Genomic DNA, 19,258 nt, shown 5'->3' with positions numbered 1-19,258 from the left:
GTTATGCTGAGGGAATTAGATTAGGATATGAGACAATTAATGTAGTAAATGAGTTTTGCTATTTGGGGAGCAAAATAACTGATGATGTTCGAAGTAGAGAGGATATATAATGTAGACTGGCAATGGCAAGGAAAGAGTTTCTGAAGAAGAGAAATTTGTTAACATCGAGTATAGATTAAAGTGTCAGGAAGCTGTTTCTGAAAGTATTTGTATGGAGTGTAGCCCTGTATGGAAGTGAAACATGGATGATAAATAGCTTAGACAAAAAGAGAATAGAAGCTTTCGAAATGTGTTGCTACAGAAGAATGCTGAAGATTAGATGGGTAGATCACATAACTAATGAGGAGGTATTGAATAGAATTGGGGAGAAGAGGAGTTTGTGGCACAACTTGACAGGAAGAAGGGACCTGTTGGTAGGACGTGTTCTGAGGCATCAATGGATCACAAATTTAGCACTGGAGGGCAGCGAGGAGAGTAAAAATCGTAGAGGGAGACCAAGAGATGAATACACTAAGCAGATTCAGAAGGATGTAGGTTGCAGTAAGTACTGGGAGATGAAGAAGCTTGCACGGGATTGAGTAGCATGAAGAGCTGCGTCAAACCAGTCTCAGGACTGAAGACCACAACAACAACAACAACAACAACTATCTCATGTTTGGCTCTTTATAATGGCGTAATGCCATACATCCCAGAAGATGAAAATGTGCACTTGAAATTCAGCGAACAATTGGAACTAGCCAATACTGTGGAATGAAACACTTCGTTTCAAATAAATTGATTGCCTCAGCAGCAAAGATTAATTAAAGCTAAATGTCTTTAGAAAACCTACAAAAATTAACTTCATTGTTCTGCAAATAGAACAATGTTTGAGTACCAAAAACGTGGAAATAAAATAATATCAGAAAACCGAAACTAATAAAATATTTTTGCCTTCCGGAATTTTATGAATGGATTTTAATTCAAGTGATAGCTCCCAGACACAGAAATCCATTTTGTTTTCATTTGATGTGGAAGCTGTAAATGAAGAAACGAAGAGGAAACAGTGTAATCACTAAACGTAAACACGGGTCACGCGGAGACTACCCTCTCCCCACTACAACTCTGACAGCTCTGCGCATACATGGAACTGGCAGCTAGGGTCCGCCAGAAAAATTTTTCTTGTTAGCATCTGGCTGCCTGCTGCTACTGCCGATACAGCTAACAGCCACACTTTGAGTAGCCAAAAGCGAGAGAAGGTACTGCTCATATGTGACTCAGCTGCGCATGCGCATGGGCCCGCTGGCAACTGCCCAAATTAACCTAATGTAAAACAGTTTTGACATCACTTTCATAGACAGTAGTTTATTGTCACAAAGTATTGCATGGTCTTCGTCCTAAGGCCTTTGACATATTTTGCTGTTGCCAGACGCTTGTGCGTGCACAGTGTTTTATTGTTGTAAATGGCACATTTCTTCTGTAACTGAAGTTTTATTTTGATTTTCGGCTCTCGTTTATGTTTTATTGCTACAGTATTATTGTCCAGTAGCAGGATACAGTAATACTCTTACCAGTCAAAATTACAAAAATTTAACTCAGAACTAAAACAATGAAAAATTCTCAGAATTTTGAAAAATTCCAGAGTTTTTCCCGGATCAAAAAATTCTCTGGTTTTTCCCAGATTTTCCGGTTGTCCCGGGGTGTATACACCCTGAATATACAATAAGCTGAACTAGTTCCTTTGCAGATAACATAGCGTAATCAGTCCAAGCATGTGTACAGCAACAGATAATACGGTAAACAATGTTCTTCAAAGTATCAGAAAAGTCATGTTTTTCTGCAAATGATCAGTTTCAAACAGACAACATATTCAGTTCTCCACATCTGGCAGTACTATATCAGTGATAACTGTAACAGACGGTAAGGAAATAATAAACAGAGTGGAAACTTCAGAATTTTTAAGTGTCCATATTGATGAGAGTCTTAACTGGAGAAAGCACATTTTGGAACTCTTAAAACTAGTTAGTTCAGCTGCATTTCACTTTGAATCACTGCAAATATTGGGGAGAGAAATCTATAAGCTGACATATAGTCATAAAAAATAATTTTCTCAGGTCACTCATCTTTAAGAAAGAGCATCTTCACTGCTCAAAAGCAACCTGTAGCACAAAAAGGGGTGTGCAATGCTGGACCTAAAATTTTTCTTCACTTAGACAGCAAAGCAGGAAGTTCTCTCACAACTCCTCCTATTCCATACAAGAATTTCTTTTACTGTAATGTGTAAAAGTGATGGGTAGGAACAATTAACTAACATTCATACATCTTTATTCAAAAAATAAAAACAGTTGTAAATTTTTAGCATATAAAATGACTCACTCCAAATCATTACTATTTATCAAAAAAATGATCCATTGAACAGCAATCAACCATTTAGCTTTTGTATCCAGTTTATGGCCAAGTTTACACTATTTAAAAATGTTTGTAATGAATGAAACTGATCTTATTTACAGTAGTACCTCAACTTTTCCTGTACTGTCAAAAGAAAACACCACAAAGTTTGATTTTAAACGTAAGTTCCAAATAATGCTGATAATTGTAATATTGTCGCAAGAGCAATATTGCAGACCCCAATGACATTATAAACATTATAATTGTGTAAGGGTGGAACTACTTTCTAAAATGCAAATTCTTAGACTATCAAAATTTAAGTGTTCTTTACCACTGAAAGAGAACAGTCCATTTTAAATGTTAACAAAGCAACACACACAAAATTACCTGCCATCTTCACCCTCAACACCGTTTTCAACTTCAATATCTGGAACCAAGTAATACTGCAAAGGATTTGGCCACATATCGTCCTTTATAACCTGCCAACCAAGAAAGTTCATTTATATATATATATCAGTGCTAGCAATAAAACTACATCACAGAGCACTCAAAATTATGTTTTGCAAGAATCATCAAAGATCTCTGCCAGAGTATGAAGCAAGGGAGGGGGGAGGGAGGGGGGGGGACCCTAACACAAGCAAGCATTATTGGCTAGGAACTATCCAGTAATACAGAGAAATCTCCATTTAAAATTTTAGGTGTTTTTTCTAGTGAGTTAACCTGTAATTTCTGTTCGGTTTCCAGGAGTTTGTTAATTGATTTTCCATATTAAACGTATAGTTACCAATTTTGATGATGTACTGAACGCTGAAAACTGTATATAATTGAAAAATTAAGCTAGAGTGAGCATTATAAAAGTGATTTTAAGGGGAGGTAGGATGCCACATGGGCAGCAAAATTTTCCAAATCTATTAACTATAAAATTTGAGTTTTTTCTGAACATGAAGTTTAAAATGCAACAGCTCATTCCATATTTCATAAATTAAATCAATTCTAGAGTCTCTTTCACTTGTAAGTATGGTTTGTATGCTGTCCAAAAATCATTGAAGAATCTCTTACTTATGCAGAAAAATGTACCTATAGCAACAAATGCAGCCAATAGTAAGTCAAAAAATGGTGAAATTTCACATGTAAAAAAAAAAAAAAAATATTGTTGTGTTTCTGAACTTCCACTGCTATGAGTGTGAATCCTGAATCCTTCCTTATATGAATTTATTTGTAAAAGTATAGACAGTGGAAATTAAAATGTCCTGTGGTGCCCCTCTTGCTCCAAGTCAGCCCGTTTGACATCCTACCCCCTCTTAAGAGCAATTAAAACAGAATAATATAAATGAAGCACAAATACTCAGATGATTAACGAAAACTTTGAAAGCCTGTAACTTTAATCAACTGAGAGCTTAGAAGCACCTCAGTGCACATATGAGACCTCACCTATTAAGATGATGATACCACTGACGAACGGAAAAATTTGACGCGTATTTTCTTCAGTTGTGGAAAGGAACAAAGATCCATTTAAAATTGGAAATTTGTGGTAAGGACAATGGGACCAAACTGCTGAGGTCATCGGCCCCTAGGCTTACACACTAATTGAACTAACTTATGCTAAGGGCAACACACACACACACACACACACACACACACACACACACACACACACACACACACACACAAGGAGGACTCAAACCTCCAACAGGGAGAGCCGCACAAATCGTGGCGAGATGCCTCAGACCGCACGGCTCCATTAAAAAAAAAACAAAATTAATTATTTAAGCTATATGATTAAGTCATGAACCTTCACAAACCAATGAAAATATTAACACAGCACAAAACCCCATCAGCACACTAACAGATAATTTGGGATGTCTTTATAATAAAATGAACAACAGATTGAATTAAATATCTTAAAAATCCTGTATTTACTCTATGACACGTTATCCCAAGAAAAATCAGAAACATTATGAAAAAGATACGGACATAATTACAGATTCCTGTAAGAGCATGTTTGACATCCCTTGATTTAAGTAATCTGTAGACTGAAGTGCCAAAACAAGAAGCATTTAATAATAGCACACACAACTTTCTCCAAAATAATAAATTAAGCACAGAAAAAAATACTGAACAGAATATACCAACAGAAAGTAAGGTTCAAAATCCACAATGGTTTGGCAGCAATTACTGCAGACATTACCATCAAACACATCAAGACAATATATTTGTTTTGTACATAAAACCACCTTTTCTTGGTACACTGTAATTTATTCCTCCCAGGCACATTTCACCTTTTTGCTTTACTCTAAGACATCTTCTGTGGGACCTAGAACAATACAGTCTCATTTTGATGTGTGTTAATATAGAGTATCAAAAAGTTCACAACGCATTTTTTATGTAAATAAGTAATTACTTACAGTCTGTTGGCATCTGCGTTTCCTCTCGTCTAGTCTGGAGGTCGCACCACCACTTGATTTCCAAAACGTACACATATTTTTATATTCCGAACTGTTTCTTCACACTGTTCACCATGTTTACCTTTATTTTTGTGGCGGTAACATAATGAACAGCGAAAAATTTGTCCAGAATATAAGAATGTGCTAATGTTTCAGAAATGAAGTAGTAGTGGAACCTCCAGACCAGATGAGAGGAAACACAAATGCCAACAAACTAAGTAATTACTTATTTACATAAAAAACCCGATGTGAGCCGTTTGATAATGTAAAAATAACACATTTCAAAATAAAACTATCATTCTATATCCCGCTGAAGGTGCCTTCGAGTAGAAAAATAATTAAATAAATAAAATATTACAGTCCAGAAACAAAAGGTGATTTTATTCATAAAACAAATAGTTTCGTGCTTCCTGCAGAGAATGACTATACAAATGAACTCGACATAGACACAATATTAGTATGTAGGAAAAGGAATATTACATTACAAACTATATGCTAGTGGCAACAGCAATGGTTTTATGAGGGTGATTACACAATTATTTTAGAGCAAAGCAATATGAATTTGAAAATTAAATTTATTGTGAAGCACAAGGAATTTCAGTCCTGAACTTTTCAGATGGTGAGAGGTAAAGGAACTCAAACTACATAAAAACTGAAATGAAAACACAATATCTAGAATGAAGTGTCAAAGGCCAACGTAATGAATGTATTCAAAATGTGCTGAAGGAAATTGAAGCTGGAATTTGGAAAAATAAAAGTCCAACTGCAGTAAATCCCCAAATTAACAAAACCACTTTTATAGAAGTCCCGCAACATTATTCCACCCTGCTTTTAATGAACCCTGCTTTAATTAAAAACATAATGTGAAACACTCTGCAGATTAAAATCCAGTTTTTACACAATTGATAACATGTCCGAGTGTTTCCGGTTTCTTTCAGTTTCACACATCTTTTGTATGTGTAACAGCAGTGTATGGTAATTGATTCTTTTGGTTGATACATATCTAGAGTCATCGAGGGGAGATCGGGGGGGGGGGGGGGGGGGGGGGGGGGGGGGGGGGGGGGGGAACATAAATCAATTTCCGCCTTGCCTACAATGCTAACCTAGTCAAACGAACTGACATCACAGTTACTGTGTTACAAAGTGTGAGACACATAGTGTTGTCATTTTACTGTTGAATTTATCAGAATTTATCAGTTGCACTTTTGTGGAGTTATGGCCTGTGAACACAGATAGCTTATGATTCATCAAAAGCTGACGATCATCCACGACATCGAAGACAATTGCAACATAAAACTTTTTTTGACATTGTGAAGAAGTGTTTGGCACTGTCTTCATTGTGTGGCACTCTCAAAAACAAGAAAGTGTTATTAAATGTTGGAGCTAGAGATTCCTCTGCAACAGGAAGAACATTCTGATGTCAACATTTAGCAACGAACAATTATTTTAAAAAGATTACAAAGAATGAAGTTGCAGCATTCCTATAAGTGGAAACACATAGCAACAGAACAATTAGGAAATTGCCCAGTATGTCAAATGGATGGTTGGATAGTTTTTAAGGGGGGGAGGGGGGGGGGGTTTCAGTCTCTGATTTCAGAGTGTAAGTGGAGAGAGTGGACGTAGAAAGTGCAAATCATTGGAAGAAATAATTAATACACGATTACGGGCCCACAGCATTTATAACACAGATGAAACTGGCATCTTTTACAATTTATTAGGTTACTGAATAAGTCCATATTATTTATGCTTTGCACATCTGTATTCCAGTTATTATGGGTTTATTTGTCAATTGCCATTTTTAATTTGTCGTTCACTGTTGCTATTTTAGTTTACATACTGCCATTCTGACATTTGGTGAAACTGAGTACATTTGTGGATCTTAGAAACTGAAGAACAAAGTGGAGAAATTTGCAAAGAATGAATGACTACTATATTGTGGGTAAATAGTGATGGAAGTGAGAAATTGCCTCCACTGATGCAGGGAACTTTAAATCTCTTATATGTTTTAAAAACATAGAAACACTACCTTATACTTATTAGTACAACAGCAACGCCTAGAAGACATCTGAAATCTTCACAAGATTTTTCAGGCATTTAAATGCTAAGATGGGTGCAGCAGGCAGGAAAAATAGTGCTTGTTATCAACCGATGCCCTGCACAGCCAAAGGAAACACCATTTCTGAGGAATGTAAACAACACATCTACCAAACTGCACATCTATCTGCAGTTCTGGACCTGGGCATAAAACTCTCTCTTACATACAGAAACCCAGCAGTTGTCTCGAAGTCAATTACATAGCTTGAGAGGAGGAAGTGATGAGACTCGACATTCTACACACTATGCATATGTTTGTTGCTTCCTGGAATAGTGCATAACAACATATTTTGGTAATTTTTTTCACAAAGGCTGGTTGTGGTACATCAGCTGCTGTTGAAGTTGGTGTTGTTCCAGAAGAATGGACTAGCATCACAAATGTTTCTGAAAATGTGACATTCCAGGACTTTTTTTCTTATGATGATTACATTCTGACATCCACAATAAAGATGAATGACAGAAATTGTAGTGGAAGAACACAGCGAGTTGACGATGATGGAGGAGGAGGTGACTGTTTGTGTAACTGCTGTGCAAGGAACTAACACTGTCAGGAACTACTATTCCTCTTTTAACCCTTTCGCTGCTGCCTGATGTGCACACACATCCTCCTACGCCATTCCCTAAGTGTTGTGAACATGTTTATGTGCGCATTTTCCTACAGTGCTATGGACGTCTGAATGTGTTCTGAGCCACTGACCTCTTACTGCTGCAGACAAGTTACTTCCATACCTAGGCGAATAATAAAGTTCTGAGTACTTATCACACAACATATATGCCTCCTTACATGCAGTCTTCAATCATTTATGCGCTATGATGATTGTCATGACCAAATCATTCACAATGTGAAAAGATGTGATTGGGCACATCGCATGCGACTGTCCTTCAGATATAAAACCCTATACTGTAGTACAAATCAAGATACCCATCTACTCTCAATTTTAAATAAAATTTTGATATCTTACCTACATTTCATTTACTGCAATATATGAGCTAAAACCAACCAATATGCAAAGTTTAAGTAATGTGTTTTTATCTCTGCAAAATCTTTACAATATCTTACAATTTTTTACTTGATTTGATGCAGCACAGTAACTATAGCATATAACGAAAAGTAATTCAGTTCTTTACCGAGTAACAATATCAGATAGTAAAGTGTGCGAAAATCGAGTATTTTCCTCTAATAAGTTAAACAAAAATTGGATAGTAGGTGTTTCATATTGGCCAGAACACCATCTCTCAGCATACGCACCAACATGAGGCAAGCAGTACAGACATAACAAACCCGCCTCGGCACGGAATGTGAAGAACACATCTGTAGCAGCGAAAGAGTTAATGTGAGTGAGTCAATTCTAAGAAACGTCAAAAAACTGGAGTGACACTTTCAGTCAAGATAATACACAGGAAGGACAGAACAAATAAATAACAGGAAACAATTATGGTGGTGACTAAGAAAAGCGCATCACACTGTAAATGATTTCAAGACAGTTGTGCTTGTACAATCAAGTGGTTAAGCATGTCATCTTGAAATATCACAATAAAAACTCAAGATAAGCTGACTGAATTGCTCTCTCTCCTAGGTGCAATAATACTATACTCAAGTAATACTGTACTTAAATCTGTAGCCGATTACTGGCGAGTTTGTAATTAAATATGATTCTGAGTCACTCCTTCCACGTAACTAGGAAAACCCACCAATTAAGGAAAACTCCTAGAGATGGAAGAAATATTTGGGTCCTCAGCGAGTCACTGAAAAGGAGTTTTACTGTAGCATTCTTAATGAACAAGAGGAGTATAATCATTTTTTTCAGTTCTCCTGTTAAATCATAGACAATTTTTCTTGCATACCTAGTCACAGAGCCATTCTTGAACATTTATGCTTTTCTAGGCACTTGTGACTGGAGTATATTGATTATTCATTATCAAGTGTTGGTTGCTAAACATGCCGAGCATCTGGCATGAAGCTGTTGCAGGTGAAAGAAACATTAACTCATACTCCAGAGTCAAGTTTTTATCTAAAACTAGTAGAATGTCTTGTACGGAAACAAATATTTTGGGGAAAAATACCTGGTTGTTAATGTTAATTATGAGCTACGTCAAAAACTAAGAAGCTAATTTTCTTAAACTGAAGCCAATGATCTGTAAATGGTCAGCATTTAGTCTTTCAAACTAACAAGTCATGCAGAAGTGGCCCGTAACTTTATTTTCTCCACATTATTTTAACAAAAATTATAGAACATGGAATTAATTAATATAACAGGCTCTACCTTTAAATGCAATGCTTCTAGTTCTGCAGTTATTTTATCAATGTGCTGTAAGTAATGAACCGAATATACCATTACACTTACATAAACATTAAAAAGGTGCTGCTCATATGTGTAGGAGTGTCTACATACACCAGCCTATACTGTGCAAGTTTACAGCTCTCAAATGAAGGGTCTATCTCAACTAATATTTATTATCGCATCTGATGGATTTTGTATGTAACTTGTGGATCACAAGGAAGTCTATCACTGTCTTTTTATGGCAATTATATTCCAAACTTTTATCCACCCTAAAACAACATGTGTTTCTCTTATATGTTCTACAATAAATAGTTGCAAATTAAAATGACTAAGTAGTGCCACACAATTTCTCTCATTCTTTTAGACTGCTTGAACACGTCAAGTCAAAATCAATAATAGCAGTGGACAATACATTGTAATTTATGTATTCAACGTTACCAAATCTGTATTTTTCAAAAATACTTTTCTTGTTATTCCCAATATGTATTTTATATCCCCTTTACTACCGTCATCGCTAGTTATTTCTCGTTTGCTTTCTTTACTGTTTGCTCAATGTGCCATATTGAAGAACACTGGTGATAGACTACAAAACTCTCACTCCTTCCTCAACTACTGCCTCCATTTCTAGTCTTTCAACTCTTAAAACTGCAGTCCAGTTTCCATACAAGTTGTAGGTGACCTTTCCCTCCCTGTAGTTTTCCCCCGGTAACTTCAGAATTTCGAATTGCGTATTCCAGTTAACAGTGCCTAAAGCTTTTTAATAATCTAATAATGCTATAAATGAAGTGAAACTATATAGTTCCAGACACCATGACAAGCTTCGAACATCTATAATGTATATATGCAGACTAAAGCAACGAATGAAAATTTGTACCAAGGCCGGGATTCAATCCTGGGTCTCACGCTCACATGAGAGATGTGCTAACCACTATGCCACCCTTCCACAGAGGCTTTGCACAACTGCACATACTACAATAGCGTGCCTCCCTCCTCTATCCAAATTCCCATTCACCCCTCAAGCCCACTTTGTTATGCCCCTAAACTCTTGACATAATTGCAGAGGCTCTACAACTGTACTGGAATAGCACCTCAGTATTGAATGAAATGGGGTTCCTGCCGGAAACCCACGTACAGGTGCTTTAATCAAATGAAACTATATGGCTCCCTGGACCTTTTCATTCACTGTTGCAGTTTGTTTATAAACATTATAAATGAAGGTTTGCTTTTTAAAAATCTCTCCCCTACAAGAAGTTGTACAGTCTGTATTGCCTTGTGTTCCTTCATTTCTCTAGAACACAAAAAGGTCTTCCCTGAGGTTGGGATCTGCCAGTCTTCTGTAAGTAACACCTGTTAGCCACTGCCTTCCATGGAACTTTGATTATTACATACTTCTTGATCTCTCTCTTATCTTCCATACTAGGTGGAACAGTTTTGTCATGGTCAGTCCTCCTGAACATCCTAATAATTCTAAGAAAATCTTATGAATGGTGAAATTACATCTTCCATTGCTGTAGCAAATTCTTCACACAGTATCATTTCTCTCTTCACATTTTTATCTATTCCCTCTTCCCTTCCCATAGTTTAGTCTTCAAGTTTGATTCCTTAGTATAGCTCTTCTATACACCCCTTCTATCTTTCAACTTTCCTTTCTTTACTTTGCACTGGGTTGCCACCTGGATTCTATCATTTTCATTCATTTGTTTAATTTTCCTCTATATGGCATCAGTCTGTCCTATGGTCATGCATGCTTCAACAGCTTTGCATTTCTTCTCTAGCCAGTCATGGTTTGCCATTCTGCACGTTCTGTCAATCTGATTTTTCAGATGTTTGTTTTCGTATTTGGCTGCTTCATTTGTTGCTTCTTTATATAGACTCATTTTGTCAATCATGTTCAATACCTCATGTTATCAAAGGCTTTCGGCTTTCTGCTAGGCCTTCTCTTTTAGCCTATTCGACTATCTGCTAACTTCACTGTATCATCACTAAAAGCTACCATCTCATCTAATATTTTATTTCTTTCCCTGTAGCAGTCATCACACATGTTCACTTTTAAACTTTCAACATCTACTTCAGTTTATCCTAGTACCAACTCCTTAATTTCCAACTTTCCTGCAATTTCTTCAGCTTTAATCTGCTGTTCATAATTCACCCCTGCCTCTCAAAACAATGACAAGTATGAGTCTGAAAGTACAGAGAATCACGTCCGCATGATATTTTTCAGAAAGACAAGTGCAGTTTCTCTATTAACAGTGTACATAGCACCCGTGTTGAGAACAGATTGAAAATATCACAAAATAAATCAAATTTGTTGAAGTCCTCTGGATAAGAAGCATTATGAAGCGTATCAGTGAATATTCATTCCCTTTCAGAGGACACTTGTGTTCACTATATTTACTGTTTCATGTTACATACATAGCGAAGCAGTATTCCTCAATCTGTATAAAAAGATGTAGCATGTCATTAGTGCTACTAGTTTCACAAAATTCGTGCACTGTAATGAGTATAAAGATCCTTCTCCCTCCTTTCACTTAGTTAAAGACATGAAACTCTTAAATTTTATGTATATAATTTGATCACTCAACATTTGATTACTGAATTTCACTAACCACTTGTCTCTGACATTACACATACGATCTTCGGTTCAGAGTACCCGGTACAGTCTTAAGATATTTGGTTGTCAAATGTCACACATGGTGCATACACAGTGATAACTAAGGGCACAGTATTGACATGAATTTGATGCAAACTATTACAATATAAGTAATGTGTGTGTGATATGATGAGTGAATGCTTAAATACTTGGTTGGGATAATGTTCTTGTTTTTATGAAAGTGCTATGTCCTTTTATACAGATTACGAGGAAATCTGTTCTATTACACATATAATACTCAATAAGTAAATATGATTGGTGCAAGGGCAATAACCTCTTGTAACAGGAATGAATATGTAACAGCACACTTCGTAGAGAGGTAGGGAGTGATCACACTTTAAAAAGAAAGAAAGAGAAAGGGAGAAGCAATATTTGAGAATAATGTATACCTGCAATATTTCTTTATTTTAATTTTTGGCAACTGTATTTTGTTGCAGCACAACAGCAAAAGCCATGGTCATGGATGAATTATCAGCACTCCAGAAGAAAGCAGTTATTTTTTAAAAAAACATCTCCTTCCTACATGCATACATTTGAAATTTTATTAACAAATAAAAAATGTACATAACAACCGATTTCATTATATAATTAAATAGTGTACAGCAGAGTGCTGGTAGCACTTGCATTTGACAGACTGTAACCATTTACTGCTTTAGATTTTTCTCTATCACCTGTTATGTACCAATAGCTTTATCTGTCTTTCCCTAATGTAATTTTAATTCTGACTCCTAATTCCAGATTTTAGCACTGAATGAGTCCTATGCCATCAAGTTTCAGAAGAATCTATCACAGACTTCAGAAGCGAGAATAAATTTTGTATTGGAAATTTGTGTATAACGCTCGGTTACCTTGTATATATACAACAAACATGAGCTGGATGTAACTTTACTGTAAGCTTTCTCTCTTGACCCTGTCTTTACGAAAGGCTGCTTCAATACACACATGCTTTAACATTCAAGTATACTCGCAGAAACAAAGCATTTTTTGTTCTCCATTATGCACTTATATACAACATTTGAAGGTGGGGTCCCACTATCTTTCAGTCAGGCAGTAGGCAATACTTCATTACCAACTAGCTCTGAACCAAAGATTAATTTTTATATAGATTAGTGTTCTTTTTTTTATTAGAGCACTGCAGACTGTGTATTTTCTTTTGTAGAAAATTCATCATACACAACACAAAGAACTAACAGCTACTCATAGAGCTGATTTGTACAGATGTGCATAAACACAATATCTGATTAACCAGTTTCTATCTAGAGATGCATTTGAATACGAGCACTTTGCTACAAAGATCCCAATCTCTGCTGTTGCCAACACCATGCCCCTCACCCTCCAGTATATAATCACTATGCAATATAAATCTGAAACACAGTAGGGCCAAATAGTCACCACTAACTAAATACGGGCATTGGAAATGGGCAGGCAACTGTCACTATAAGAAGTAGAATACAGCCTGGGGTATCATATAACTGATTATCATTCAAACTAAAATTGATTATATGTAGCTTTTTATCATCACATATGATGGCTTCTCCAACCTGGTGGACAGGAAATGCAGCAACGGGATTTCTTTCTCTCGCATTAAATTATTTCACTACAAAGACTTCTTACACAATTAACACTGAAATTTTCTGTTAAAGAGTCCACTCACTCATTCCCATCAGTGGCTACATGGACTTCAACAGGAGAGGCATGTCTCACTGGCTCAGACACTTTCAGTGCAGACAATACCCCAAATGTGTTCACAACACATGTACAAAGACACCTGCAACAATGGTCTTTCAATTACAGTACTGCTTAACACATACCTCACCACCACACAGTTCCTTGATCTTGATCATACAAATGGCAAAGTGAAGAAATTTCAACTAATTACAGATATTTTTCAAATCTATAAAGAAAGGGTAAAATAAAGCCTTGAAATTGCCCAGTGAATTGTGAAACTACATACATATTAAATCAAAGAGTGGAATGTTTGACCCTGTTGGCTTGGCAGCTTCACCAAGAAAATGTTCTCTAAATGTAGTTTATTTGTGAATCTTCCCACCCACTTTCAGCACTCTCATAGCTGGTTGTATAACTCTTCACATATGAGCAGCTAACATTTGGATGTTACTACCATGATTTTCTAAATAGACAAATGTGCCACACTGACTCAGATCAGTTTTCAGCAGAAGGCAACATGTCGTATCAGTATTAGACACAGAGGTCCCTAACTATTACCTTCCTTCCTTAACAGGTGCAGTTGCTGAACAGAAAACTCTTGTTTTCCTCAGATACTTGCACACAGTGATAAACACATCTACTTTTTGAAACCAACACTAACAGTAAATAATGGGATATCCTTAACTAATGTTAAATGATGTTGAAGTTTTTAGTAAGCACTGACATACTGTCTCATAAGATAAAAAAACTGCTTATTATACTTAGCAAATTATTTCACTGGAGACTGCAATGTCTCAGAGTGCTTAGCATTACGAAGATGCATAAAAAATGTTTACAAAAAGCATATTGCATTTCTCTTCTTTTACTCAGACTACTTTGAAAGTGTGTGTGTGTGTGTGTGTGTGTGTGTGTGTGTGTGTGTGTGTGTGTGAGAGAGAGAGAGAGAGAGAGAGAGAGAGAGAGAGAGAGAGACAGACATTAAACATTGTAGAGATGACTATTAAAAACAATACAAAATACATAATCCTTTAATAACACGCAGTATTTGTTTTTATATATTTTGCAAGAGTATTTACAAGTGGTTTTAATATTGTTTTATTAGACTTGGGAGTTGACATCAAAAACTGCAACTACTACACAATAATAAATTGATAATTGAATAGCAGAACCAACTGATTAAGGCAATCAGTTATTGAGAACCTGCTTTCATTATAAATCACAGCTACTGCTACATCATCAGTCAATATTTTAAGCATAACAGTGTGTGTCCAGGCAGAAAATGAAAGTCACAGGTTCTTTATAATTATCCAACAAAAACGACAAACCTGTGTCACTATTGTGAAATAGCAAAGTACTGCATACAGAATAATAAATAATAAATTCTAATGGCCTGTCACAGCACTTGCTAAGCTGCTGTAATGCTATACATAAGTTGTTATAACACAGTTCCATAATTCCACTGAAAGAGTTGCTGAACAGAATTTTGCTCCCTCACCACATGGTGCATGATAATAGCTAAAATTTTAAGCTGGCAACATTTCTCTAGAGATACCATAATCAGTCTTGATCACAAACTTTTATTACTAACTTGCAATCAAGACATTTCAAATTACCTAATCACATCACTGCTTGTTCCAATAATGTTTTCAAAAATTACCTCCCTAATGGCCTACAGCAATTAGAGGAGTGATAGCAAAGATACAGCAACTTTCCAAAGGCAATCCATATTAACCGTTCTACAGTCTGCTAGCTGTGGAAGAAATTCAAGCTAAAGCAAAATCTCTCGGTGACTGATGTGAATGGATGAATGCGGATGCATTCCACACAGATAAACAAGCGCTGCAGTACATAACCACCAATGCACTCTTTCATCTCTTACACACCTCAACTGTTTCAGTTTCTCTCCACTGGCAACCAGGAATGCTGTGACATGTTCTGCATAGGAATTCTCTCCCCCCCCCCCCCCCCAACTTAAACAATTTATGGGCATGAAATACTATTTGTTTTGTTTACTGTGAAACAAACATCATGTTTCCTTCAAGATAGGTAGGGGTAGCATCTTGGATTGGACTATGATAGTATATAGTACCCACAGTAATGAGAAACAGCTCCGCAAGATCACTAATATGACACATAGCACATCCCATGGCAAATACCAGGTGGAGAAAAAGTCAGAAGAATAGGAGGCAGCATAATTTGGTTTAACATCCTTTTTTTAGAGCAAAACAACAGTGGCAATAAATGATGTTAGGCTTGAAACCTTAAATCATATGTCTTTTTTGGAGGGTTGGGGGGGGGGGGGGGGGGGGTGAGGCAGGGTGGCAATGCCCAGCAGGTGCAAAACTGAAAGAGTTGTAATGGGATCTATAATATGGAGGAAGCTGGCTACAGTAGCACCAACATGATAAAGTGAACAACGTGCTTCAGAAGATTAATCCTGTACGATACACAATGTGCAGATTTAGATTTTTTTTATGGAAAAAGAGTGTATTCATTTGTGTCTACACTCTGGCATGTCATGCCACATACTTCAGTTTCTGAATGGCTCTTTCCAGATAAAAATTATGAGACACAACAGAAGACTACTTTGAGTCTGAACACACAAAATACAATAATTACATCAGCGAGGAGGCAATATTTAGTCTTCCTTTACATGATTGTGCAAAAGATTTTTCACCAGCTAGTAAGTGTGCTACTAAGAAAATCTAAAAATCAGAAGAAAACTTTTTCAATACATTGATTTTTAAATGTTCTAATTATTGTCAAGGCTATTACTTCTGCCACACTATGCAACTACAATTTACCTCCGCAATGTCATCAGCAGCTGGATCTCCATGATCTATGAACCAATGGAAAAACGTTTTCTGATCGAGATCTCTCTTCCTTCCTTTGGCTGCAGTCTTCTCTTTTGCTTTCTTTGTTAAGTCATGGCCATCTTTCCACCTAATCTGAGTACTCTGTGATGCTGGATCCCCTGAAAATGGCAATATATTGTCAACATCTTAAAAATTACATGCTAATAGCTGTTCTTTCTGGTTAGGCCAAAACAGTTCTGCCATGCAGTGACTAGAAGGTATCTACCAATGAAAGGCAGTTTATAGTTTTCATTTCTGCTCTGTAAATGTAGTGCAGACAGCAAACTATCACAGTTCACTGCTATACAAAGTAAATGACTGGTTGCACTACAATAATTACTGGCCAAATTTAAGAAGTATATTAGTATTTGTATTGTATTTATTGGTCCTGTTGTCTACAAAGCAGTTTATGCATAAGGCATTGTACAAGTCAAATTATAAGTATACAGCTAGAAGTCATTTCTAGGTACACTTATTTAAGGTTACAATAATACACTTTGTATGTAAGTATCTGTGTAACACACTTCATAAATTTAAATATTCTTCAATGGAGTAAAACCAGTGATGCTGTAAATATGACTTGGAGATTTTCCAAGGGTACTGACCTAAGTAATAGCTTTTATGTCTTCAGGAAGTTTGTTATAAAGCTTAACTCCCATATGAAAAGTACCTTTTTGGCATACAGCTGTGCTGATTTGGGTTAAATGTAAGTTTCTGTTTTGTCTGGTAGAGTGATCATGTATATTGCAGTTTTTTTTCAGTCTGAAATCTTTACCCATTATATTTATTTTAAAGAATAAAAGGGTTTCCATAATGTACACACATGCTAATGGAGGAATGCCAGAGTTTTTAAACAGAGGTTTACAAGCGTCTCTAAGCTTGCACCCAAACAAGATTCTAATGGCCCTTTTTTGTAATTTAAGAGTGCTTTTAGCTGTTTTAGTTTCCCTAGAAATTTACCCCATATATAAGATGAGAATGAAAGTAGGCATGATATACATTCATTACTGTTTTATCACTACAGCATGACTTCAGTGAGCAAAGAAGGTAAAATGTTTTGTTCAGTTCTGCATTGGGATATTCAAGATGCTTATCCCCTTTTACATTGCTCTGCAGCCAAAGTTCTAAGAATTTGGTTTCAGTACTGTTCCCAACTGGTTCGTCGTCGATAGAGACCAATGGGATAAACATGCCCTTGTTAGGAGCATTGTGGAATTTTAGTGCAATGTTTCTTTTAATGTTTAATACAAGCTGATTATTCTGTGCCCAGCTGCTAAGTTGTATTGTGACCATTTTTACTAACTGCTGTAACTGTTCATTGCTGTCTCCTTTTAGTAGAATTGTGGTGTCATCTGCAAATATGATTGTTTTACGTGCATCAACATTTAAGTTTAGATCATTTATGTACAGGAGGAACAGAGGGGGTACCATTACTAATCCTTGGGTACACCACATTTAATTTGTTTATAGTCAGATAAGTGTTATATTTGTTGCACTGTTCCGCTGATTCAAAACATGTTCTTGACATTCTCAATTGTTTAAAATCACTTGCATGCATGCTGCATATCTAAGGGTAGTCACTTTATGCAGATTATGTGGTAGTGCACTGACAGAATAATTCAGAAAATAGTGTGGGAGTTCTACCGATTGACATATACTTTCCAGAAATTCTGGAATAAGTAGTGATAGAAGGCTCACACAGCCTCCAGAATCCATCCAGCATCTGCTCACACTGAATTGTTGGCCACAAATGATACACAGTCTGTATAGTTCACAAACTGACAGTGAATCTACAAACGTCTGCTTACAAAAAGATGGATTATTGGACACAGATGTTAGTAGGGAACATAATTTGCTGCACTGCTCCTATGATTGTAATATGAGGACTACTTGCACAGTGCACTGATTACATCACATGAGACATGCCAACACACACACACACACACACACACACACACACACAGAGAGACAGAGAGACAGAGAGAGAGAGAGAGAGAGAGAGAGAGAGAGAGAGAGAGAGGGGGGGGGGGGGGGGGTGCAGAGGTGCAAATGAACTGTGAGTCTCAAAGTAATCCCACTAACAGACAAAGATTACATACAGAACTGAGATGTATCTCTTCTGTTACAGCGGCACTTCACAAGTATCACTGCAAGATGCATTCAAACAACTACTGAACACGAACACTTCACTTAAATGGTAAAAATTTTAAGGAGAGATTTTCCACATATATAACAAGTTTTTAAATTCTGTAACAAACGTAGCTTTATCCTGCAAAAAAATAAAAGACTACATACAACTACAGAGTTAGCCTGAAGGTACACTGTACATTTGTTAACCACAAATGTAAACAGTATATTGAAAGGAATGAAATGCTCTTCTACAAAATTATTATAAAGTAAATTAAGCAGTTTTATGTATCTGAATCACCACAACAAAAAACTGAAGAAATTAAGAGAACAAGCAACTGCTTTACCTGCAAGTCCTCTTCTATGACTTACCAGTGGTTCCCAAGTGAAATTCTTTGGTGAGTACAGCATTTTCAAAGTAGGGATTCTCTTCAAAATGAAAATTTATCCTGAAAATTGAAAGAACTATTATTGTCAGAAAATACCTCAAATTAAAACACAAAAGCTGATTGCAGTTTAAGTTAAGAATACATCTGATGTAAGCCAAGATGCTTTTTCAATTGCATAGAGACTGGTAAAGCATCAGACAACCAATGAAGATAAATGAAAACAGTTGGTGTAATTTCAGTCACAACTTTAAGAGTTTACTATTGCCCAGTACACAGCATAGCTCAAGAGTTTGGTTAATTTACTACACAAGAGAAGTTTCAATTCATTGCTACAAAACATGTTATCTGACTTATTGCCTACTTGAAACCAATAGTCAACACAACA

The 19,258-nt window shown here is 36.3% G+C and overlaps 1 protein-coding gene across 2 annotated transcripts in view; it reads right to left on the bottom strand.

Moving 5' to 3' along the window:
- The window catches only part of LOC124722861 (protein SET), a 61,132-nt gene that overhangs the window by 28,372 nt on the left and 13,502 nt on the right, over positions 1–19,258 (bottom strand). For both annotated transcript variants that reach the window (XM_047247990.1, XM_047247991.1), the window contains exons 3-5: positions 18,857–18,933; positions 16,307–16,476; positions 2,752–2,843 (exon numbers count right to left, since the gene is read on the bottom strand). In XM_047247990.1, coding sequence (XP_047103946.1) covers positions 2,752–2,843; positions 16,307–16,476; positions 18,857–18,933 — 339 coding nt within the window. The remainder of the gene's footprint in view (positions 1–2,751; positions 2,844–16,306; positions 16,477–18,856; positions 18,934–19,258) is intronic.

The sequence above is a fragment of the Schistocerca piceifrons genome, chromosome X (assembly GCF_021461385.2).
Source record: "Schistocerca piceifrons isolate TAMUIC-IGC-003096 chromosome X, iqSchPice1.1, whole genome shotgun sequence".
Taxonomy (NCBI): Eukaryota; Metazoa; Arthropoda; class Insecta; order Orthoptera; family Acrididae; genus Schistocerca; species Schistocerca piceifrons.
The sequence above is the reverse complement of the archived record's forward strand: the minus strand, read 5'-3'. Positions and strand labels throughout refer to the sequence as shown.